This window comes from Microtus ochrogaster, unplaced genomic scaffold (genome assembly GCF_000317375.1).
Source record: "Microtus ochrogaster isolate Prairie Vole_2 unplaced genomic scaffold, MicOch1.0 UNK33, whole genome shotgun sequence".
Taxonomy (NCBI): Eukaryota; Metazoa; Chordata; class Mammalia; order Rodentia; family Cricetidae; genus Microtus; species Microtus ochrogaster.
The window spans coordinates 2,813,398-2,837,827 of NW_004949131.1; the positions used below are offsets into that span (position 1 = coordinate 2,813,398).

The 24,430-nt window shown below is 44.0% G+C and overlaps 1 protein-coding gene across 1 annotated transcript in view; it reads right to left on the bottom strand.

Annotated features, from left to right (window-relative positions):
* Nucleotides 1-24,430, bottom strand: part of LOC101995809 (collagen alpha-4(VI) chain-like) — a 99,619-nt gene that overhangs the window by 13,733 nt on the left and 61,456 nt on the right. Inside the window, exons 21-32 of the mRNA XM_013354218.1 lie at nucleotides 22,414-22,476; nucleotides 20,687-20,749; nucleotides 18,779-18,841; nucleotides 17,929-17,991; nucleotides 15,369-15,419; nucleotides 13,899-13,934; nucleotides 13,734-13,796; nucleotides 11,963-12,025; nucleotides 10,140-10,175; nucleotides 9,227-9,263; nucleotides 6,428-6,439; nucleotides 5,849-6,342 (exon numbers count right to left, since the gene is read on the bottom strand). Of these exons, the coding sequence (XP_013209672.1) occupies nucleotides 5,849-6,342; nucleotides 6,428-6,439; nucleotides 9,227-9,263; nucleotides 10,140-10,175; nucleotides 11,963-12,025; nucleotides 13,734-13,796; nucleotides 13,899-13,934; nucleotides 15,369-15,419; nucleotides 17,929-17,991; nucleotides 18,779-18,841; nucleotides 20,687-20,749; nucleotides 22,414-22,476 (1,044 nt within the window). The remainder of the gene's footprint in view (nucleotides 1-5,848; nucleotides 6,343-6,427; nucleotides 6,440-9,226; nucleotides 9,264-10,139; nucleotides 10,176-11,962; nucleotides 12,026-13,733; nucleotides 13,797-13,898; nucleotides 13,935-15,368; nucleotides 15,420-17,928; nucleotides 17,992-18,778; nucleotides 18,842-20,686; nucleotides 20,750-22,413; nucleotides 22,477-24,430) is intronic.

Genomic DNA, 24,430 nt, shown 5'->3' on the forward strand with positions numbered 1-24,430 from the left:
TAATATAAATCATAAGTTAATAAAAAGCCTGAGCTAATGGGCCAATCTGTTTATAGTTAATGTAGACCTCTGTGTGATTTCTTTGGGACTTAACAATTGTGGGAACCAGGTAGCACAAGCACCGGGTGGGACAGAAAACCCCAACAACACTAGGCTGAGGGACTTCTTTCCCTCTCATGTCACCGCCAATGTTTCCTGTCTCTCTATCCCACCTCCACAGTACAGTAAAGACAGAAAGGGAAAACATGCACCCGTGAGTTTGTACTGACATCCTTTCTAGTTAACAGGCAGAGTGACACCACATCCATGCTCAAATCTCACCCCATCTTATCTCACACTAAAGAACTTCCCACGAATCCTTGTCCTGGAGAGACTCCCAGACTTAAGTCGAGGCTTCAGCTGCTGTACTCAGCTGCCAGAGGCCAAGAAAGGATGATTCCTGGAACTGAGCTGGGGAGACTCTTGGCTTGGGAGAACCAAAGCAGAGAAGGAGGGAAGAAGCAAGTGCTAGGGAGGAAGGTTTACCTAGAACTGAAGACATCTTTGGGAGCTTACGAACTATCTGGCACCAAGTTGGGGGAATGGCTCAGAAAACAAGGAGAAGAAACTATGAGGGACAAATTCATGTTTAGGAGGATAGAGAAAGGGAGAAATGACAAAGTCACCACCTAACCTGTGATGGCCCAAGGAGCTTGAGTACAGTTTCAGCTCCTCTAAATTACCATAGTGCCACTAAGGTCAACCAAGCAACCCACACTCCCTGTACTCTGCAGAAACACTGCGAGTCGGAACTGGGTTAAGAGTACACAGTGAGAAAGAAGGACGTGGGACCATGCCATATCTGGATGCCAATGCCTGGACGACCTGGTTCAGAGCAAATCCCTTCTCCCTCTTCCCTTTGATCTCTTCGTCTGGGAAATGTAGGTTAGCATTATTAATGGGTAGGACAGTCATGAGATTTAGACAGTGCTGGTGATGGTTAGATTTAACTGACAACTTTCCACAGCCTATAATCACCAGGGAAGAGTCTCAGTGCAGAACTGTCTGCTTTGGGTCTGACTGCAGGCAAGTCTGTGGAGGAGAATCTTAAGTTAACTGATGTGGTAAGATCCAGCTCACTGCAGGCATGAGTGGATCTACCCAGCGGGCCCTGAGACATATAGGAGCAGAGAAATAAAACTAAGTACACGAAAGCAAGCAAGCATGTAAGCCGTTCATCTGCTCTTGACTATGGGGATAGTGTGAGTAGCGGGCTGAAGCTCCTGCCTCGACCTCCTCACAGTGATGGACTATAACCTGAAATTATGAGCTGCAATAAGCCCCTTTCTGCCTTAAATTGCTTCTTGTTACATATTTTGACACAGTAGCTGAAATTAAATGAGAACACTCCTCAGACCTTGGCATCCATGTAAACTACCCAAGTATCTTGACATATACACGCAGGTTCAGACTGATCAGATTAATCAGGGCTTGAAGCTTAGCCATCTGTACTGCCTGGTGATGCCTTTACTTCTGGTCCCCAGACTACAGTTTGAGTCCCATGAGGTTAGGATAATAAAGTGTGGCCAGTGTGCAGTGTGGTGGCTACAACTATGTAGGTGCTTGCTCAGTGGTAGCTCCTGGGCCACACAAGGTATAATATATCCATGCTGATCATCATACAGAGGGTATCAGATGTCCTTGTAAATATTTTATAATTTTCACAATAATCCTATGAGCCAAAAACCACGCTCTAGTTATGTTGAACTGCCCAAAGTGACTCCATTATATTCTAATTTTAGCTAACTACATCTCATGCTTCACCTGACTGCTCCCAGGCCCCACCCCACCCCAACCAACCACATCTTGCAGAGCAGAACATTCTCACACAGCTGACCTATAGCTAAGGAGCTCCATTGCTTTACAACATAAAACAAGTTATTTTAATCCACTGAACTGAAACTTTGGAAACTTCTGTTACGTGGCCTGCTCCTGGTGTGACATAATTGTGGGATTTGACTTTATAAGCCCTTTCTTGTCTCACTTCAGGGCCAATAGTCCTTTTGGGCATGAGCCTGCTCTCGACAGCAAGCAAATAAGACTTAACCCAACTTTCATTGCTTAGCAATCTTCTGTTTCTCACGTACAATAATTTAAGGGCCAAAACCATGGTTTGAAGTCTAATTTCTTCCCTAAGTTGCTGCTCCGGGACATTGCAAAGCTGAGAGGGAACATAAGAGCCTCAAGTGTCGGCAGCAGGTCGGTCTTTCTATTAAAAAAAAATAATAATAATATCTTGACCTAGAGACATAGATCAATTGATAAAGTACTTGCCACACAGCTTGAGGATGTTTGATACCTGGCACCCATGAGAAAGGTTGGCCATGGTGGTGTGAGTGTGAGTTTGAAAGAACAAGTCACACACACCCCGGTGTCTTTATCTTCTAAAGCTCATGCTGCATGAAGGGAGGGGACTTCTGTGACAGCCAGCCTTACATTCTTTGGATTGGCTAAGGGGTAAAACTGAGACCAATTTGTAGCCATATCTCCTAGTATTATTATAAAGATAAAATGCATTAAAAGAGAGGAATGATTTAAGCTTGGAAGGTCTCTGTTTTTCTTTCCTGCTCTTGGCATTTGAATTCAAAGCCTCAGAGCTTGTGAGAGAGAGCTCCAGACCTTGAACGCTCACTTAACTGCCTGGGTCTCGGCACCATTGTCTGATGAATAGGCTTATCATACTGCCTATCTCGTTGGGTTCTGAGGATTAAGTGAATCAATAAAAGCTTAGAATGGTGGCTGGATCAATAAACATGAGCTATTTTCCTAGGCGTTGTTTCAAGGGAACCTGCGCGAGGCTTTTTAGAAAGAAAAATGGAATCTGAAGCCTGGCGTGCAAGCTGCATTTCCCCCTCTAAGGCTCTGCATCTTTGCTTTAAAAAAAAAAAAAAAAAAAAAAAAAAAATGATCTAATGAAGGCTTATGTTTTCAGGCATAAGATGCTTCTTAATGACAGGATTAGGCACCAGGAGCCCAAATGCGATAATGCTGTTTTATTTAGGACTGAAATAATTCTATGGATGGTGTAAAAAAGCTTTCCAATAGGCGTGGCAGTCTCCAAGTGTGTTTAAATGAACTGAGAAGTTAGGATATCTGTTTGTATAAGCCGTTCAATTTGAGCTACCGTCATTTGCCCAGAAGTATGTGGGGACTGTTTGGAAAATGATAATAGCATAGAGTTGAAAGACAAAAGCCTCACACAGAATCAGAAAGCCTTTAGGCAATGAATTCAGAAAACAAACCACACGATCAGTCCATTGTCTTCACTAGATTGCCCTCATGTAAGGAACAGGAAGAACAGGGGAAGATTGCAGTGTGCCCACTGGAAAAGAACAAGGGTTTCCTGAGACGCCCTGAAGACTGGGCTGTCATTTTGACAGTTTCTCTCCTTGCCAGTGTCACCAGCAGCGAGGTCATTTGTTATATCTGAGCTGACAAGCATCATTTAACATCTTTTCTAAACCATTAAATTTTCAAGATGCCGCTCTATCTCCCAGAACCCTGGGGCAAGAACATGCCCACATAACGGAGGGGAGAGCGGTTAAAAATGACAGCACAGAGAGGCGAGTGTATTCCAGCTGGTAACTTCCCCTCACATACCATTTCACCCTTCACTCTGAACCCCGAGACAAGGAGGGCAGGCAGGCTATGACTGAGGATTATCTACAAGTCAAAAGCGACCACTGACTGTCCAGCAAGCAGCCCATCAGAGAGCAGCACTGGGGTGCATTCAAGGAGACACAGTTGCACCACGGTGTTGCTCTCTGTAGGGGCCGATGTCCGCCACCAGCCTGCCCTATCCAGACATCCTGCTAGGCAAGAGGGATGCGGCAAGAACAGTAAAAAAGCCCTCTCTTCATTTTCTGTTTTTCAACCTGAGACAGCTGCCCATCCTCCCAGGAGTCTGTAAGCTGCCACAAGCTTATCTGTTGGGTCTTAGTCACGCACACTCTGTGTCAACCAGATTTCTCACCTAGCACTTCTGCTGCGCAGCTCTGTCTAGAGAGAAGATGAAGTGGCCTGGCACAGAGGAATCCATCAGTTATTAAGTAAAACTGTACAGCATTTCCATTTTTCCAGGTCAGAAATGGTCAAATGTTGGTAATGTCACATGGCTAAATCTAGCATTCACACTCAGTGGGAAAAAAAATCAACTTTCATTCTGAGAAATTGTCTCGGAAATTCTGCGAGCATGTACTGCATAGGTTTTAGTTAGAAGGGTAAACTTTAGAGACTAGACATGTGAATAACTCCAATGTGTGTTTCTACACATATTGAAATGTCACACAGAAACAACAAGGAACAACTTCCCCTCCACACAGCATGGATAAGCAAAACCAGACATGTTGACTGGAAGAAGTCATATACAAAAGACCAGAAGCTAAATGATTCCATTTATATCAAGATTCAGAATAAGCTTGTAATTAGTCAGAGGAGAAGCTATGCTGGGCTTTGTGATTTGGGAAGGAACGGGGGAGAGAATTTATAAATCCCAAAGGTGTTCTGAGCCTTAAATCACATCCTGGTCACAGAGGAATAAACCACACAAAAATCCACCTGGGGCTGACGAGCAGACTCAGGCAACAAAGTCACACAAACAGGAAGACCCAGGTTCAGATCCCCAGCAAAAAGCCTTATATGGTGGTACAAAACTGTAATCCTAACACTGGGGAGGTAGAGACAGGAGAGTATCAGGGTTTGCCAGCCAGCCAGCCTAGCCTACTTAGCAAACTCCAGGACAGGGAAAGAGCCTGTCTCAAAATAAAAGATAAACAGCCCCTCAAGACTGACAGCCAAGGTTGAGCTCTGGCCTTCACATGCATGTCTCTGTGCGCACACACACGCGAGCACACACATACACGCATACACGCACACACGCACACACACGCACACACACACTCACACACGCACGCACACACACGCACACACACACACAAAATCCATTCATGTGTTTGCTTTAAAAGCACTTCATTTTTCCATGTTGCTAAATGAGTTTATAAGGTTATATACCAGGAAAAGGAAGGAGGAAGAGGAGGACAATCACAGGCTCCAATCTCTGGTGACAGATGAGTACAGTGCTCTGGACACGTGTTGGTGTAGGACAATTGTATTCTGTCAATTGTATTTTAAATAAACGCTAATTGGTCGGTAGCCAGGCAGGAAGTATAGGTGGGACAACCACACAGGAAGTAGAGGTGGGTCAACAAGAACAGGAGAATTCTGGGAAGAAGGAAGCTATTTTTGCAGTTCTGAGCCCAGCACAGAAGAAGCAAGATGTGACTGCCTCACCAAAAAAAAGGTACCGAGCCATGTGGCTAGCATAGACAAGAATAATGGGCTAATATAAGTAATAAGAGTTAATAAGAAGCCTGAGCTAATGGGCCAATCAGTTTATAACTAATGTAGACCTCTGTGTGATTTCTTTGGGACTTAACGATTGCGGGAACCCGGCAGGACAGAAAACTTCAGACAACAACGTGTGACAGCAGATTACATCAGCTAGTCACCTAACTAGTTACTTGACCCTCAAGAATATGCTTACCTTCTTCTTTGAATCTGTTTTTCTCATTCGTGAAACAGAAAGAACGATGAAGCCTAGCTAATAAAGCTTTGGGGCTATTATACAAGACAGCATCTGTGGGCTCTTTGCACAGACCATGTGTTCCAGACGAGCTGGTTCCCCTCCAGCAGATCTGGAGAATTCCTCCCCTGAACCACACTCACAGCTCATGCCATCCCTGATGGAGGGGCGAGAACGAGACTAGCCCCAGCACCTCTTCCCATCAGCCCTTCCCCACTCCTCATGTACCAGCAAGGCATCCGGGAGGTTGTGCTCCTCTGTGAAGGTTACAATTGCTGAGTCAATGCCCGCCGCGTGGAGCTCCAGCAAGGCTGTACTGACAGAGGCTGTGTCGTAGTTCCCACCAGCCTGGAAGAACAGGGCCATCTTCCTTACCAGAAGGCCTGAGCGCACACGTTTGAATGCGTGTCTTGCCACAAACCTCATGGTGGCCCCAAGGTTCCGGGACCCAGAGGACCGCTCGAGGGGGATTTTCCTGGTAGCCTGGAGTAGGGCATCTTTTCCCTGATGGTCTGAGAAGCGCACTAGATAATCTGTCCTCGTGTTATAGGAAACGATGGCCACTCGGGCACCAATGGGGCAGTTACTCTCGGCCATTTCCATCTTCATCAACAGAGATAATAAAATGTTTCTCATCCTCTCAAAGGCTGACTGGGAGACATCGTTGGACATGTCCAAGGCAAAGAGCACTTCTGTTGGGAACACTGGGCATCTGGAAACCCCTTGACACAGGAATACACAGAACTTGAGCTATGTATGCTGCCTCCGGATGGGTTAGGGATTACCTGAACAGTAAGCGTTATTTACCTTTTGAGCAAGCTGGAAGGAAAAAGAAGACATGTTAGTGGATATGGGAAATTTATACTTAATATAAAATATACTCTTTTGGTTTGAAAGTTTTCCTGTGTTACTCAAGTTGACCTTCAACTTAAAAATACTCCTGCCTCAGCATCCCAGTTGCTTGGATTTTCAAACCATGTCCACTTTTTAAAAACTCTCTCTTTAAAAACCCTCTCTTCTGAGAAATCCAAATGGCCTTCCAGACACCCCTCCCCAGTATGGCAAGAGCTGCTACCATTTGCCAGTATCCTCTCTCTCTCCCCCCTCTCTCTCTTTCTCTCTCTCTCTCTCTTTCTCTCTCTGTCTCTCTCTCTCTCTCTCTCTCTCTCTCTCTCTCTCTCTCTCTCTCACTTTCCAAGATAGGATTTCTCCTGTCCTAGAACTCATCTGTAGAACAGGCTGGCCTCAAACTCACAAAAATCCTCCTGTCTCTGCCTCTCGAATGCTGAGACTAAAGGCAGGTGCCACCACTTCCCTCTCTTATTTTTTTTTCCATTATAATAAGACACCAATTTCCACCTGGGTACATGGCTGCCTGAAACACAGGCCACACTTTCATGGAGCTGACTGGCTTACTACATTCTGGGTAACAGGATAAGAAAAATGGTAAGAAATGAAATCCATGACTTGCAAGGCTAAAAGAAAAGCTGACACACCATTTACCCTTTGCCTTTTGCCCTTTGCCTCTGCTCTCCTTTCCCTTCCAGGCTGGCAGAAACGCAAAAGCAATGACTGAAGCTTGACTAAAGGGTGGGGGGAGGGAGGAAAGTCTATTCTGGAACCCCTGGAACACGCCAGCCCCCCAGGACTCCTCATCAACCCAGACTGATGGTGTCTAAGCTTTGACTTAAGAGACAATTTCCCCATTGTTATGAGGATGTTGACTACTTTCAGCTAAAATTAAATCCAACTAAAACACTAAGCTATTCTGAAGCTGTATTTTACATGTATCTCATATATACATAGTCATAAATCATATACAATGATATCTTATGTAAAAGTATATATGTATATAGGTGTGCATATATATGAGCAACGCATGCGCATAAAAAGTTAAGATTGTTCTTATTTCGCCATCTGTTTTATCCATACATAAAAGTACTTTTCATCTTATTTGATAAAACTTGGAGCTTAAAGTATGTTTGACTCTGAAATATGTTCCACTTGGTATGACATTTTTTTATCAGTAAATTCCAAGAGCTATCATAGATTCTACTATGTAGATGTCCCTTGACTTCTTCAGCCAGTGTCTCTCAGGGGAATCATGCAAGTCTCTGTGTCTGTCTGTCCAATCACAGTCTGTCTGTCACTAGAATCATGGGTTTTTACATGGACGGTCCAATCGCTCTTTTGAAGGCACTGTAGCAGTTCCACAAGTCACAGGAACTGCCACACATTCCCCAAACTAAGGGCAAGGATTATTCTCATTTTTTAAAATATTTCCAATATGAAGCCTAGGCCTGAAGGTACAAGCCTGCATTCCTAGCTCTTGGGAGGTTGATGCAGGAGGATTACAAGTTTGAAGCCACAGCAGCATACATAAGGAGTTCCAGGCCAGATAAGGCTAGTTAGCAAGATTCTATCTCTAAAGACCAAAACTATACAAAACAAATATGCATATATATGTATGAATATATAGCAATTGTATATATGTTTTCAGTTTGAGAAACAAAAAGAACCTATCATTGTTTTAATTGATAATTTTTGATTTCCATCAAGGGTGAATATTCTCACAGGTGCATTGTTAAATTTTTATTCTCTGACTCCTTTCATGTCTTTTGCCTATTTTCAATTCAAAAGGTTTTTTTTTAACATTTAGCTTTAGCTTTCTAAAAATGTCTATGTTTATAGATAAAATGGTTACGCAGCAGCAATTTTTATCTTGGCATGACATAGCAAGCACACTGAGCCCTCTACTTGAGTCTGTTGCTTCTATCTCAAATGTCTGTTTTCTTGCTTTTCTATTTGCTTTTTGCCCCTGTGGAGCTCCTCAAACGTAACGAGGTTTTAACTTTCTACACAGCCAGTTCTTCCTTTCTGTCCAAGGTGATAGATAGTATTTCTCTGTGTGACTCCCATGAAAATGGATCCTGGAATCTCCTTAACCAGCAGCTGGGAGTGGACAGAAGCCAAAAGGTTGAGCGAGAAAGCAGGCGATTGTGGCTAAGGCCCAAACTTCGGCACCAGGTGCTTTCCCTGCCACCAGGAAGGGGAGGAGTGTGCTCTCGGTAGACAGCGCACCCAAGATGCTTGTTAAAGGGAATACGTGAGTGTCAGCTGTTATGTGACAAAGTGGTACCTAAGGCCTAGTAGTTCATAGTTCCATTTCTGCAACGGAAATGACAACCAAACGGGGCATATTCTTTCCGAAAAATCATCACGGATCCTACTTGTTGAAATCAAAAGAACAGTACCAGCCTCGCTCTGTTTCATGCACCAAGAGGCAGGCACATAGGTGTGTGAGTGTGGTTGTGTTTGGGGGAGTTTTTCTTCATTAGTGAGACAGTATGTCTTTCAAATACTTCCTTTCTGAGCCCATTTAGGAAAAGATGACGTACTCAAAGGGAGATTGGGCCTATTCTGTCAATGGATAAGATCTTTTTTATGACAGACAAACCACTTCCCAAGCCTCTGTCAAACACTCAGTGACTTAGACCTTGATCCCTGCCCCCATCCACACCACTGGCTTAGGCCCTTAGATTCGCCACCCCACCCCATCCGCACCCCCCCCCCACGCTCCATCTGAGTGCCTCCCTAACAACTTACGGCAGTTCTTTCGCACGAAATCCACAATTTCACAAGGCTGTAGAGAGACGGGGGAGGACGGAGGGAGGAAATAAGCATTTAATGCGAAGCGGATTTCACAGTCGTGATTTGAAATGTTGTGTGCGCATCTTCAGTGCCTAGCTAAAGTGTTTAAATTTGTAACAGAAAAACCACAAAATTGCTGGAGCTGACACCTAACAACTTTATTTCTAGATCCAGTAGCTAATTTAAAACATTTTACTTCGTAATCTGCCTTACTAATCAATGGGATCAAATCTGATTTTGAAAATGAAATAATCTGGTGATCTAAGCACAGAACACTGGAGATTGCTGCCAGTGTATGCATTTTTAGAGTAGCGATTGCTAGAATACTTCTTTAAAACGAATGCCAAGACAGGTCCCCCTGTATCCCTCACCCCATAATTCTATCTCTTTCCTTTTATCCCTTCCTCTGTTCTGTTCTTCCCTCAACATCAAACCCCACCACTTCCTGTTCTTCAGGTGTTTCCACATCCTCCAACCCCTAACAGTCTGTGTGTACTGGAAGAGAAACACTCACCATAATTTCTGAGATTGTTTCTTAAAGTGTCCCATAAAACACAAAAGTCTATACTATTCTGCGAGTTGGTTTATTAAAAATGCATAGCTTTAAAAGCATTGTTTTTAACTTTATGAAAAAGCACACTGCAGGAAGGTGGTAGCTTCCAAATATTTTCTTTTGTGTCTCTTAATGTTTAAAATATTATTCTACTATTTTTATAGTGGCATTTCTGGGAATACTCTGCAAACTTACAAGATTAACAGAGTTTATTAAAATAAAGAAGTTTTAAGATTAACAAACCTTACTTTGTGGATATAGAAAAATCTATGTTCTAAAAATGAGTGAATTTTCAAATTAAGAGTCTTCACCTACCGTCCTATCTGCCAAACCTTTTGAGCCCTTGGCACCCTAGGAAGAACAGAAACGAGGATCAAAATGCAACATTCTGATTGCCAACACTTTCTTCTCCACAACCAACTGGAGATCCTGGGGATTCTCCATGGCACACTGGCCCTGGAGCTCTGTCCAGTCCAGCCGGGAGGACAGAGTGCCTGAACAGTACAACCCAGACCTTGGAGTGCAGGAAGCCAGGTAGACAGGACACAGACCCTTGGGAGACCAGATAGTTTTGAGACCAATCCATAGTTCAAGTTCAAATTCAAAACACAGTCATTCACAATCCCAGGTTCTACCGCAAGCTATTCCAAAGTACATCCTTCTATCGCCCTTGTTCCTGCTCTTCAAGCCCCTCATCCCTACCCTGTCTCTGCCCTATAGTAGAGGAAGCCTCCCCGAAGCCTTCCAACTTCAGCTGTCTGCCTCCAGCCCCTCTGGGAGCCTGGGAAGTCTTTATTTAGACCTTACAAAGCAGTAACTGGTAGCCTTAGGCAGGTTGCCATACCAAAACCCCTGCTCAATCTGTGTTTCACCATCAAATGGCCATGAACTAACTCTGTGATGTTTGGTGTTCTGCCTTAGTTGCTCTTCTACAATAAAAGTCCTGAGCTCCAGTAAGTCTAGTATGCCCCCCCCCCACCTCTGGCTGATGAATACACTACCCCTCACAGAATGACAGTCCTGTGTCCTGGATAGCTTTTGTCAACTTGATTTAAACCTAGACATACCTTGAAAGAATGACTCTCAACTGAAGAACTGTCTCAGACTGGCCTATGGACATGCCCATGAGGCATTTTCTCGATTGTCAGCTGAGACAGACGGTCCCAGACAACTGTAGACAGATTGAGCACCCCTGAATAGATGGAGCACTGTCCCAGGTAGAGGAGCAAATCAGTAAGCAGTAGTCCTCTATGGTCTCTGGGTCAGTCCCAGCCATCAAGCTCCTTCCTGCCTTAAGCCCTAGCTTTGATTTCCCTCAGTGATAGACTGTCACCTGTAAGCCACATAAACCCATGCCTCCTCAAGTTGCTTTTGATTGGTGTTTTCGCACAGCAACAGAGAGGTAAACTATATTAACCAGTCTCTAAAACCGGACAGAGGGTGGAGCCTCGGAGTCTTTCCACGTCCCAGGGAATTCTAGTCTTCTCCCCTCCCACTTTTTTCTTTCTTTCTTTTTTTTTTTTTTTTTTTTTTTTGGCTTTTGGAGACAGGATTTCTCTACGTAACAGTCCTAGCTGTCCAGGAACTAGCTCTTATAGCAGGCTGGCCTTGAATTCACAGAGATCCACCTACCTCTACCTCCTAAGAGCTGGGATTAAAGGCAGGTGCCACCACTGCCCAGCTAGTCCCAGGGAATTTTTAAATTCCTCTAGTCTTGTAATATTATCAATTCAGTTTAGATTGTACGGTTGGGTGGGGCTGTGGTGGCACACACCTTTAATCCCAGCTCTCAGAGGCAGAGGCAGCCTAGTCTACAGGACGAGTTCCTTCTGGTTTTATTTGTTGGTTATCGGGTTTGCATTGGTAAGCACGTTCTCCCATGAGTTGTACGTATTGGCTTGTGTATTTAGGAAGATCCATAAAGCTCTAGTCACTCCGAGGTCACCCCCACATTCAGAGAAAAACTGCACATGGGATATTATGTTTAGAGTTTGAAGTCAGTATTTTCCAAGCAGTTTGCCTGTTCCTGTGACCCTGCTCAATGTCCCAGGTGTTTGTTTCTTCTGTGAGGCCTCTTATCAAACTCTTACTCATCTTGACACAAGGGGGGAAATAAAAACAGGAAGAGTACTTGTTACCATTTTTCCTGGTGGGCCTTGGTCACCTGGAATTCCAGCAAACCCAGGAAAGCCAGAATTACCCTAAAAGAGAAAAACCAAAGGAATAAGCTTCCCTGTTGGCTACAAGAACTGACCCTCCCAAAATAACAAACTGCTTCAGACCTAAGACCAATGAGTCTGTCCTTGACCTCTGTGAACCATGTATCCATCGAGAGACAGGAGGCTTTCTGGGGACTAGACTGCTCCCTTCTAGTCTACCCATGTAGCTCCAGCTTGCCCATGGCTGATACATACACAGATACATTTCCATGCAGAACCTTAAAAGATGACTTAACCCTCAGTCACGTCTCATGGGCATGTGATAAACATATTGTATGGGCCTGTAGTGAGGGTCTGACCATGGGAAAGGAAAAATTCCCACAGTGCTTTTGTAAGACTTTAAGACAATCCTGAAGCCATTTTTGACAATTCTGAATCCTCTCAGCCTCTGTGCCATAGTGCTTCCCCCCCTCCCCTGGGAACCAAGGACCTAACAGCTACACTCGCACGTACTCAGTTCCTGAACAATTACCCATATACGTATGTTTTGGTTCGGTCCCCTGGGAAACGGGGTCAAAATGACCTCTTACCTCATCTGATCTGGCAACAGCTCTCTAGTCAATTATTGGTAATAGCCCTTTCGAATAAGCCAATCAGAATAGTCAAAGAACAACCCCCCTTGCTTCTGTGGCCCCAGCTATTCGAGGTCTCTCGGCTTCCCAAATGCTGGGGGACCCTGTCATGACAGAATTAATAAAATCCTCATGCTTTTGCATTGGCTGTGGTGTGTGAGGTGGTCTCTGGGGGCGACTCCTCCTCGGTGTTTGGATGCTAGAGTCCAACACTTTCTGGGCCTCAGTGTCTCAGGAAAGGTTTTAGGTGGCTAGGGGCTTGTTGCTCATGTTCTAGGTATTTGAAGTAACACAGCACACTGATTAACTGGATTTAATCAATGCTTTATCTTTTATATTTGAAAGGAGAAAGATAAGTTACCAGGTCAGAGCAACCACGAGCAGAAGCAAGCTGAGCAAGCATGGGGCTGACTGTCTTTATGAGCTTGCCGAAAGATGAAAACACCAATTACCGAGTCCAAGGAAGACACACGCTCTCTTGCCTTCCCTCCCTTTTGCTCCAAATACAGGCTCGTGTCCTGTTCCCAGAAGGCTTTACTTTAAACATTATTAATTACACTTACTTATTTGGCGGTGTGTGTGTGTGTGTGTGTGTGTGTGTGTGTGTGTGTGTGTACACCACGGTGCACATGTGAAGACCATCACATCTCTCCTATTACCATGTGAGGTCTGGGGTTCAGATTCAGTAGTCGGGCTTAGTGGCAGATGACTCAATTTGCTGAACCTATAGGAATGGGTTCTTAATGGGAGACTCAAGGAAGCACAATAGACTTAAAGTCCACCAAGACAGAAGCCATGCTCTTGGGACTCTAGTCCCTGAAAAGCTTAGGGAAGACTCAGATAAACTACACTTGATCAAAAGCGTTGTCCTTGACAAGGCCCTTCCAAATCTTCCCTAGAGTCACCAGGGCAGAGGTGCCTACCATTGTCTTGAGCAATTGGCAGGGCAGAGCTGCGACTCCGGCCTGCCTGCTCTGCAGTTACCATTCCCTGTCACTGGAAGCTGTACTTCCGCCCTGAACGTAAACGAGAAGATGGGGTAGGGTGTGCAATGTGTACCAACTGAGCAGGGCTAGGCTAGTGCCTGTGACGATGACTGATGATCCTTTGGTTCTTACCCTCTTCCCTCGGATTCCCTTGGCCCCCTTCTCTCCTCTATGGCCTGGGTCACCATCTTCTCCCTTAAAAAAGACAAAAACAGAGTTCTGAATGTAAAGAAAGACATGCGAACCCACTACAGACAGTGGCCACCAGTTGCCAGGCCCACAGAGAGCTCTTCTTACTTGCACACCAGGATAGCCAGGGAAGCCAGGTTCACCCTAGGGTCAGAAAGAGACAAGATAACGATCAGTGCCAGGTGATTAAGAGTTTCCTCAACATTATCTGGGAAAGAACTAGTCACATGGCCACATTTCACCCCTGGAGGCCAAGAACTTAGGTGGCTTCAGAAAGAATCAAAGTAGAAAGTCAAGTGTTGACTTGGCCTAGATGACAGATTTAACAATGAGAAGTGATAAAAAAAAAAAAAAAAAAAAAAAACTTGGCTGGACATGTGACGAAAATGGCTCTAAACACTTGTCCTACCAATCAGAGGATGAGATCAGAAGGACAGATTCTCTGAGACAGAAAAGGCTGCAGGAGGAAATAGCTTTGTCCAGAGCATCAGTATTGATGGATGGGATGTTGGATGATGTTAAAGGATAATTGTTAATTCTTAGGTATAATAATGGTATCTGATTATATTTATAAAGAATATTTTAAATAATATTTAAAATAGTAAATGTTTGTGCATGAAATGTATGGTTTCTGGGATGTTCTTAAAAATAATTTCCAGGAAATTATTTTTAAGGAAAAGTGAGTAAGACTTTGAGTAAGATAAAACATAATTGGCCCTAAGATTTCCATTGATGAATCAAGGCGATGGGCACCTATGTCAGTATCCCAACCTGTCCATTCACATGTTTGCTAAGATAAGAACTTGGGGTCAACAAGATGGCTCGGTGTTAGAGGACTTGCTGCCAAGCCTAACTACCTGAGTTTGATTTCTAGAATTGACAAGATGGAGGGAGAAAAGTTACTCCCTAAAGTAGTTGTCCCTGTGTGCAATGCACATACACACACAGACGCACACCTACGGGGAGGGGGCAAAGAAAGGTGAATTAAAATGTAAAAGTAAATAAATAAAATGTTGAAAAATTAACGAGGAAAATTATTGTTGGAAGATGGGCTGAACTTAATTTGTTGTGGATGATAAAAAGGAAACATCTGTGGAGTCTGTGTGTCGATCTAAACTAGAAGAGTCAGCTGGAGATCCCAGGTGGAGGGGCCTGATGCTTTAAAGGCACAGAGCAAAGGGCAGCAGATTGTGTCTGGAGAAGTCCACAGCTTCTGTGAGAATAAGTGGATGAGTGAGTTCATCTTAGAACATGAGCTACAGTTGTTCAAGGGAAGGAGAATGAAAAGAAAATTCTATGTCATTTGCAGAGACAGAGTTGGGAAACGGATCGTGTCTCCAGATCCGAATGGAGTGCGTATGAATATCAGTGAATCTGGAGGCCAAGGCTAAGGGGAGTTTTTAAATAAATGAGTAATTAAATCAGACTTTTACTTCTCAGGGAGGGAACTCTGTAAAGCTATGACATGTTGGGGGGGGGGAGGCATTCCTGAAACACATCCTGAAAAATCACCATATTCTGGTAAAGTAAAATAAAAACTGTGATTTGATATCTGAATACTCTTTACATGAGCCTCACCTTCTTGCCTTTTCTTCCCGGATGACCGTAACCATCTTGACCAAGAAGACCCTAAGAAGAGGATACAAGATGAACTGACTGTGAGTCGCCCAGACCAACTCATGGCTCATGACAAGAGCCAAACCTCTACAAAAGTTAACTACGTAAGAAACTGGAGAAGAGGGTGGGGATTGGTGGAGGTTGGGAGAACACCTTCACAGGATAAACACTCACATTGGAGGAAATAAGACTTAAAAGAAGACCATGACCGTGCCATCTACATGATTGTTGGGAAGAGTATGGCAAATTTGCATAGATGTGTTCTGTGGGCAGATTTTTCTGTTCCACCTGCCAGCTCCCAAATAACCACATGGAGACATCTTAATTAGGTGAGCTTGGCTGATAGCTTAGGCTTGTTTTTAGCTAGCCAATCCCAGTGGTGTATCTTCACACGGTGTAAAGGACTATTCCACAGCATGCTCACCATCTGGGAAACATATTGATATTATTTCCAGTTCTCAGGAGCTGAAGCAAGAGGACTGAGTCTGAGCCAGCCTGTGCTACACAGTGAGACCCTGTCTCAACACACACATGCATACACATACATATATGCACGCACATGTGTGCACTCACACACACACGTGATCTAGTACATTATGATCTGAACACCTACACGTACAGATAAGAAGGATCTATCACAAGGAGTGAACTCAGAAACCTGCAGTAGATTTTGCGTGGAACGAACAGAAACTGTTTCTGGATCAACAGGGAAGACAAACAATGAAGCTGAAGGCCAGAAGCCTGTTCCTGTAGCCCTAATTGGGAAAAATTCAAAGCACAAAAGAAAGAAAAGTAAGGGAAGTGGGAAAAAAACTGAATCCTTTGTGGGGAGGAAAGAGCCTTTCGTTGGTTGTTACTCTGTCTTCGTCTCCTTAAGACTCACAGGGCGTTCACGCAGGCAGCTACAGGGAGAGACTGAGGCCTGTGTTTGGAAGCTGCCCACTGTGGGAGAGCTGGGGTTAAAGATGTGCGCCACCATGTCTATCTTCTGAGTTCTAGGGGCTCAAAATTAGGTCCTCAGGCTTATGTGGTCCTGAAATGTCTCCTCTGATAATGATATCTTTCCCTAGCTTTCAGAGAGATACAGAGACAAAGAGAGAGGGAGCGCAGCATAAACTCTGAGATATTTTCAACCAAGACAGTTGAATAAAATCAAACAAAATACTAATTTCACTACTTTTTTGGAGTATAGACACGGGGCGTCGTTTGCCTCAGTCCACAGACGTCCTATTCTGCTCCTTCTTCCTGCACATTTTAATTTAAGCTTCCTGGGCCTACTTCAGTTTTCTCTCCTTCCCAACAAACTCAATTTCAGTGCAGAAGAGGCGGGGGGACTCTTTAGGCCCTTCCTAACTGCTGCTGGAAGAAATCTCTGGAAGACGGCATTACTCTTACAATAAAGCAAACTGCAGGGAAGTGGTGAGCTGAAAATAGCCGTATAAAATAACTAGTTCGTTCTTGTGCTCACATCACTGGGTAAGGCAAGAGCGCAGAGCGCTGCCTTTGAAAGTGCCTGCCATCTGTTGTAGGAAGAAATCGCTCGTGATTATTGGTCTCCAACATTATTCCTATGCTCTGGATAATTAAACTCATAGTCTGAAAAGTTAACCATTCTAACTGGGTGTCTTATTGGTGATATCTGGAAAGGTGTGTCTCTATGCTGGAGGAGATGGCTCTGTGGGTAAAGCTTCTGCCGAACAAGCGTGAGGATCTGAGTTTGAATCCCAGAACTCGGGTCAAGCTAGATATGGTAGCACGCATCTTCAACCCTGGTGCTCTCAGAGGAAGTGGAGCTCACCGGCTATCTGGGCCACCCCACACACATATAAAAACCAAAGAGATCCCTCTTCAAACAAGGCTGAAGGCTGGAGAAATGCACAGAGTTTAAGAACACACCCATGTGGTGGCTCACAGCCATCTGTAACTTCAGTTCCAATGGATCTAACACTCTCTTCTGGCTTCTCCAGGAACCGGGCAGTCATGTGATACACAGACCAAAACAGCCATACATATAAAGTAAGTCTTTTTATGAAGCCAAAAAATGTAGACCACCACCCAAGGTTAACCTCCATACACATGCCATGGTATGAGCATGCTTACACACACACTGCTGTGTACATGTTCTCTCTCTCTCTCTCTCTCTCTCTCTCTCTCTCTCTCTCTCTCTCTCACACACACACACACACACACACACACACAGAGCTTTCTTTTTTTTAAGTTTCTCTGAGCATCTCATTAGTCCCCAAAGACTCAGATATTTGAAAAACTTCCTTATCAAATAGAAGAGGTTCACAGACACTCCGTCTTCAACAATGAAAAGGCAAAAGAAACCCCAGCACATTTTTGGATTCTTTATTTATGTGAAACCTACGAACCTTTGACAAAATCCTCAACAGCTCAAGTCATTATGTCACATTGGGAACCCCAAGTTAAATCATCAAGGGAATTCTTTTATGTGAAGCAAGAACATAGACCAAATAAGAAAAATACAAGGAATTCAACAAACAGAAACTAGACTTACAGACTGCCCTCTTGGTCCTCGCTGACCCAGTGGGCCTCTCTCTCCTGCAAGGCCAAGCTCTCCCTTTTAATAGAGAGGAAAGATGAGATTAATTTTCTCTCATGAGTTTATGCATCTTTGTGCCATTTTCCTTAGAGGTTGTTTGGTTAGACTTTTCGAGCCATTAGCATCACCATACAGTCGACAGACTTAAGGCTTTCTTGGAAATGGAACACAAATGCACAGTGGAATTGGATACAGCTGTAAAGAAAAGACACACTAGCTGCAGGAAAAATGGATGCCACTGTAACTCATTGTGTTAAGGGAAATAAGCCACACTTACAAATCCTGCACAATTCCTCTCAGACGAAGAAGCTGGATTCAAAAGTATATGTTTCTCTCTCTCTCTCTCTCTCTCTCTCTCTCTCTCTCTGTGTGTGTGTGTGTGTGTGTGTGTGTGTGTGTGTGTGTGTGTGTATGTGTGTGTGTTAGTTAAATAAAATCAATTGTAAGTATACCAGTGGTCTTTGTGCTGACGATGAGAGTAGACGCACAGAATAAATGAGAGCGTTTTTATCACTGTCACTTTCCCGGGTGTGGGTGTGAGAACGTACACTTGCAATGAGTCCATGTGTCTCTCTGTCAGTGCGCTTTTGCCTCCTGATATATGTGAGCCACTTTGCCATAGGTCAGTTTATACAATTTCCTTCTTTGTATGCATTCTCCAGCTATCGGCTAAGAGACAGCCAATAGCATCATCAACATCTGAAACATGCTGGAAATGATCACACAGCAGGGAAAGAGTTGCCTAAGAAGAAAGTCCAAAGGGCTCTTAAAGTCATCCCCCACTCGTCTGTTCTCTGACACCCACCTTCACTCCTCTGGGTCCAGCCCGTCCTTTTGAGCCATTTGGTCCTGGAGGCCCAGGATTCCCCTGCAATGATACCACGACTACAATCATGGATTTTACTACATATAGCCCCTGGCTTATAGCAATTTGACTAATTTTTTTAGTTTATACTTTATAATAGAGGAAAAATCATATGCATATAGTCAAACCCATACTTCAAATATTGCCTTTCCCTGGAATACTCATACTTGATACAAGACTGTCTTGTGATGCTGGGTATTGGCAGTGAGCCACTCCCATGAAGCCACAGGAGTCAACAACCGATACTCTCCAGGGCTGTATTGCTAAACTACGATGTTGGTTGGCCACGCTGACATTCTCAGCTGTGGATGGCTTCATTGGGATATCATCCCACTATGAGTCAAGAGCATGTACATTACTGAAATGGTCTGGAATTGTCAATGTGTTCATGAATCACCACCTCCAGACCCAAGTCAGAGGCCAATCCAACTACTTTCTGTCTGGGTGGCAAGTTGCTTAATCTCCCTGAACCTCTGTGATGCTATTTACAGGAACAGAACATTTGCCTTATCTTCACAAGGAAGAAGGGAATTGGCATGAAGATGTAAGCACTCTTATCTTCCAACATGCAAAATGCATAGCAGATGCAGTTAAACTGTAGGCTGGGGAAGTCTGGGAAGAAGCACAAAGTCTACTAAGTGAGAATTAAATCTACAAAATACTGAGAACTGGGGGGAATTATCTATACACTATCTGGGAAAGGTGACTTGATCAAAAGATCAGGGAAACTAGAGCCTAGACTTTTACCTACTCCAAACTGGAAACCTGTTTAAATAACACTTACAATATCACAATGAGTTGGTTTTTTTTTTTATTTAACTTTATTTTATGTGCAATGATGTGCAGGGGGCTGGAGTCACAGACAACTGTAAGTCACCACGTGGGTGCTAGGAATCAAACCTGGGTCCCCTGGAAGAGCAGCCAGTGCTCTTAACTGCTGAGCCATCTGTCTAGCCCCCACAGTAAGATTTTTTAAATAACAGCTTAGCCAGAGCTTGTAACATACACCTTTAATCACAGCATTAGGGAGACAGAGGCAGATAGATCTCTGTATGTTCCAGACCAGTTAGAACTACATAGTGAGACCCTGCTTCAATAGATATAGATGATAGATAGATAGATAGATAGATAGATAGATAGATAGATAGATAGATAGATAGATAGATAAGCAGAGAGAGAGAGACAGACAGACAGACAGGCAGGCAGGCAGGCAGATAGCTGTGTTCCAAAAGCTTTAAAAGCAGCAAACTAGACTTTGTTACCCAGGGTGAGACTGAGGACAGGACTATGGCTTTGGTCATCCTATGGCTGCCATTCTGAGTGGGTGGAAACTGCAGACCTGACTCAAATCCTGCTGTCTAAGCAGAGGCAAATGTCCCTGCCCTCAGGAAGTCACTTGACCACACAGCTCAGTCTCTCTGACATTCCACTAGCCATAGACATTAGATGGACAGTGGAATGCGCACTAGAAAGACCCAAGCTGGAGTCCATTTGACCACTTGCTATCTGTACAAGTCATTGCCTCTCCTTCAGCCTCTGTGGCTTTATCTTCACAGTCAAGGATGCCCTTTCATATTCATGAGGAATGGGCAAGGTAAATGTGCCTCCTGTACAGAAACACGAGCTGTGATCTATCGTTGAGGTTTAAACTCAGAACTTATTGGTCACTGTGTGCCCAAAACGAAGGGGGTACAGAGTTGATACCAATGCCAACATCATCAAACTAGATGTTCTGGAAGTCTTTAGTACTCACAGATCCCAAACAGCTCACCCAATGAGCCCTCCGAGGCACGAGTCAGCCACTGCTCAGCAGCAGCTGTACTATAGCTACTTGTTTTGCAGACCTACCTGGGCACCCAGGTCCCCTTTTTGGCCAAAAATTCCTGGGGGTCCTTGCCTTCCTCTGGGTCCCTGTTCCAGAAGAGATATTAAAATTCAACCAATTTTTACAGAGTCATTTATGCCCCATGCAAGTGCAAAATCATCTCAGACGACGGCTGAACAAAGGTACCCAAACCAGACCCATCACTGTGCCGCCTCTACCAAGATGAGTCATGTTGTCTCTACACACTGATGTGTTCACGGACCGCCCACTCTACACTCCCTCCATCTACAAGGTAGGACATTGGTCCCTGGCATCCATGCCCTTAGCAAGCACTGGAGTTTGAAAGTGTTTTCATGTCCTCACCCACCCGACAGAGCGGACTGAGGGCAGCAGTTATGGTGTCCCTCTCATTTGGAAAGGATCCTTTTATTTGCACAGGCCAGATGACAACTGTTTCTCTCTCCAGAACCAGAGGTCCCCTGGAGTGGCTCTATATTGTTGCTACAGCAAGAGCTGCTTATTCCCTCCTGCTCTGTTTTGCTTTACTGATTTCGACACTTTAATTTTTCTCCAGTTTTTCTGAGAAATACTTCCCTAATGGAAGCATTGATCTTGGTTTCTACTCTCCCAGGTGAGGTATTGACAATCATTGATTTAAATAGACCATCACCCCCACAGCCCAGTGGGAAGGTGAGAACAGAGGACGGGTTCTATCGATTATCTCGCTATGGTTCTCAGCACAATGCGCAGCCCTTTCAAAAAAGCAGAACCCGGTGACTAAAGGAAAGAAAGCAAGGACATGGCAGTAGCAGGGGTCCAAATCTGAGATGAGCCAGTGACCAAAGAGAAAACGGGAAAATAGGCTTCTTCATTACATCCTCCTAATGCCGTTTCTCTGTCATAAAGCAAACACGCCCTAATTACACTTTGATTGCTCTTTTCTTTTGAGTGTCTTTGCCACCTACATCAGCAGACAGCTTCTCAAATTATCGTCTGACACTCGCAGGATTTTTAACGATGGGAAGAGGAGTCGATGGGAGTGAAGTTGTTGTCAGTTTTAAGTTTGCAGTGAACTTGGAAGTAATTTGTTTTATGAAAGAAACAACGTGAAGGTCTGGAAAATGGTAGGTTTGGCTTTTTTTTATGGTTCCAAATGAGCTGCTTGGAAATTTGGGTTTCCATTTGACACTTTGTAATTTACAACCCTCAATGGACTGAAGCCCTTAAGGGAAGACTCACATCCTGCTGGTCTAAGCACCCCAGGGACTGTGAGGAGGGAGTCCCATGCATAACAGACACCAAGCAAGTGCTTTGCTGATGGAATACAGTTTTAAAGAATTAAATTCAACTTTGGAGCAACTCGAATCATAGCTCCAGAGACATTCACAAAGAGCGTTGACTTTAATTTCGATTTCCAACCCTATCAACTCATGAGCAGTGTGACTTTGGCCAATTTTCCCACCTTCTCCATCCACCTTCTATATTTGTCCCTGTGAAATGGACTAATAAACCTACTCAGCCCCCAGATGGCAGAATGAGTGAACCGGTGTTAAGACCTAGGTTAGTAGCAAGGACGTGGAATCTAATCAATACCAACTATTATGGTTTGGCCTTTCCAAAAGAGGGGCTGTTCAAGCTGCTTTGGAAGGCCAGGAAGCTTCCTTAGGGTCATTCTGACTCAAATTTATATCACACAAAGAAAAGGTTTCAAATACATCTCCTTAAATTAAAACCCAGTTCCCAGTACAACCTGTGGGCCTGGATACCCAGGCTCTCCTTGAGAACCCAGTTCACCAGCATCTCCACGCATACCCTGCAGAAATGAAAAAAAAAAATACTCAGAGAGCTTCCAGCCAAAGCAAGTGTTCTATTAAAGACAGCTTTGTAAGACATCCCTTAAAAGCCCTCAGGATAAGTCACAGGAAAAAGATTGGATTGGTTTGGTTGTGCTCAATCCTCCCCAGAAATGGATTCATGCCAGAGAAAGAATCTGAGGGGTTTCCCCTTTGACTGAGAAAATGCAGGGGCTGATTGCTACTGTCTTTCCTTCCAGTCTTCATACATCACTTTTGAGAAGTTCCACCAGTGATGGGTCAGAATTCCTTTATTTAAATAACCCAAACTCTTTTCTATTTTACATAAGAACTGTATCTCAAAAAAAAACTGTATCTTGTGCGCACTTGTGTACATGCGTGTGTGTGTGTGTGTGTGTGTGTGTGTGTGTGTGTGTGTGTGTGTGTATAAACCAGAGGTCAATCTTGGTGATCTGCCTCAAGGACTTGTCAACTTTTTTTTTTTTTTTGAGACAGGGACTTGGGTCTCACTAATTCAGAAAGCCAGCTGGCCAGTGAGCCCCAGAATATCCCTGCCTCTGCCTCTTCCCATAGGTTCTGTGGATGGGACTCAGGATGTGTAGCAAGCATTTTAGCTACTGAGCCATCTCTCCAGCCCTTCTGCCTCTCTTTAAGATACATGGACTCAGCTCTCATGTGCTGGCTAGTGTTATGTCACCTTGACACAAACTGGAATCCCTTGGGAAGTGGGAACCTCACTTGAGAAAATGCCCCCACCAGACTGACCTGTGGACATATCTGTGGGGCATTTTATGGTTAGTGATTGACATGGGAGGGCCCACATGGGTGGTGCTAACCCTGGGCAGGTGATCCTGGGGTATGTAGGAAGCAAACTGAACAGACTAGGGAGAGTAAGCCGTAAGCCACATTCTTCCATGGTCTCCTCTTCAGTTCCTGCCCTGACTTCCCTGGGGGGGGGGGGATGGATGGTTATGTGGACCTATCAGCTGAAAGAAACCTCACCTCACTGATTTGTTTTGAGTTGTGGTGTTTATTATAACAATAGACACCCTAGTGTCAAGGACCTTTATCTTACTCATGGAAACAGAATGTTGACCACACATGGCAGTCGGGAATGAGGCCTCACTTGAGGTTTGGGAATGTGGTCCTACTATGTTGGCCGAGCTGTTCTTGAACTTCTAGATTAGGGTGACCCTTACACCTCACCCCATCCCTGCTTTTTTATTCTCCTTTCTACATATTGTACTGTATGTATACATTTATGATAAATATGTGTGCTAGGATCCACATATTAGGGAGAATAATCTGTTTTTTCCTTCTGAGATTATGTGAGCTCACTTAATAGTATACATCTAAGTCCATCCTTTTTTCTACAAATTTTGTGATTTTATTTCCTTTAGAGCTAAATTGCATTTTGTTGGTGAACCAAATTTTCATTATCCATTCATCTATTGAGGAAAAACTATTAATTAAAAACTTGAATAGAAACACAAGCAGGCCTCTGCAAAGAGCCCATCATGTTGATAATCTGTGAAAAGAAGAAGCATACAGTTACATCCCATAGTTTTCATAAGTTCATTCCTGTTCCAGATGACAGAGTGACAGAAAGAATCCTCACATGACTGACTATAGTGGGGGTCTATTAGGAAGCTGTGTGATTCATTAACAACAGGTACACAGAACATAGAAGAAATAGGGCAAGTGGGTTCACAGAAAACAAAATCATAAAGTGAAGGACGCTCAATTAATGTGCCCAAGAGTGGACAGATAAATACATGACAAGGATGTGGCAGAGAGTAGATGGGAAAAGAGGTAGATGGGTAAGAAATCAACAGCAAAGTGAGCCAAGCTGGGCCCACGTTGATGTGGGAATGATTTCTTATTAATAAAGAAACTGCCTAGGCCCATTTCATAGGCCAACCCTTAGGTAGGCGGAGAAAACAGAACAGGATG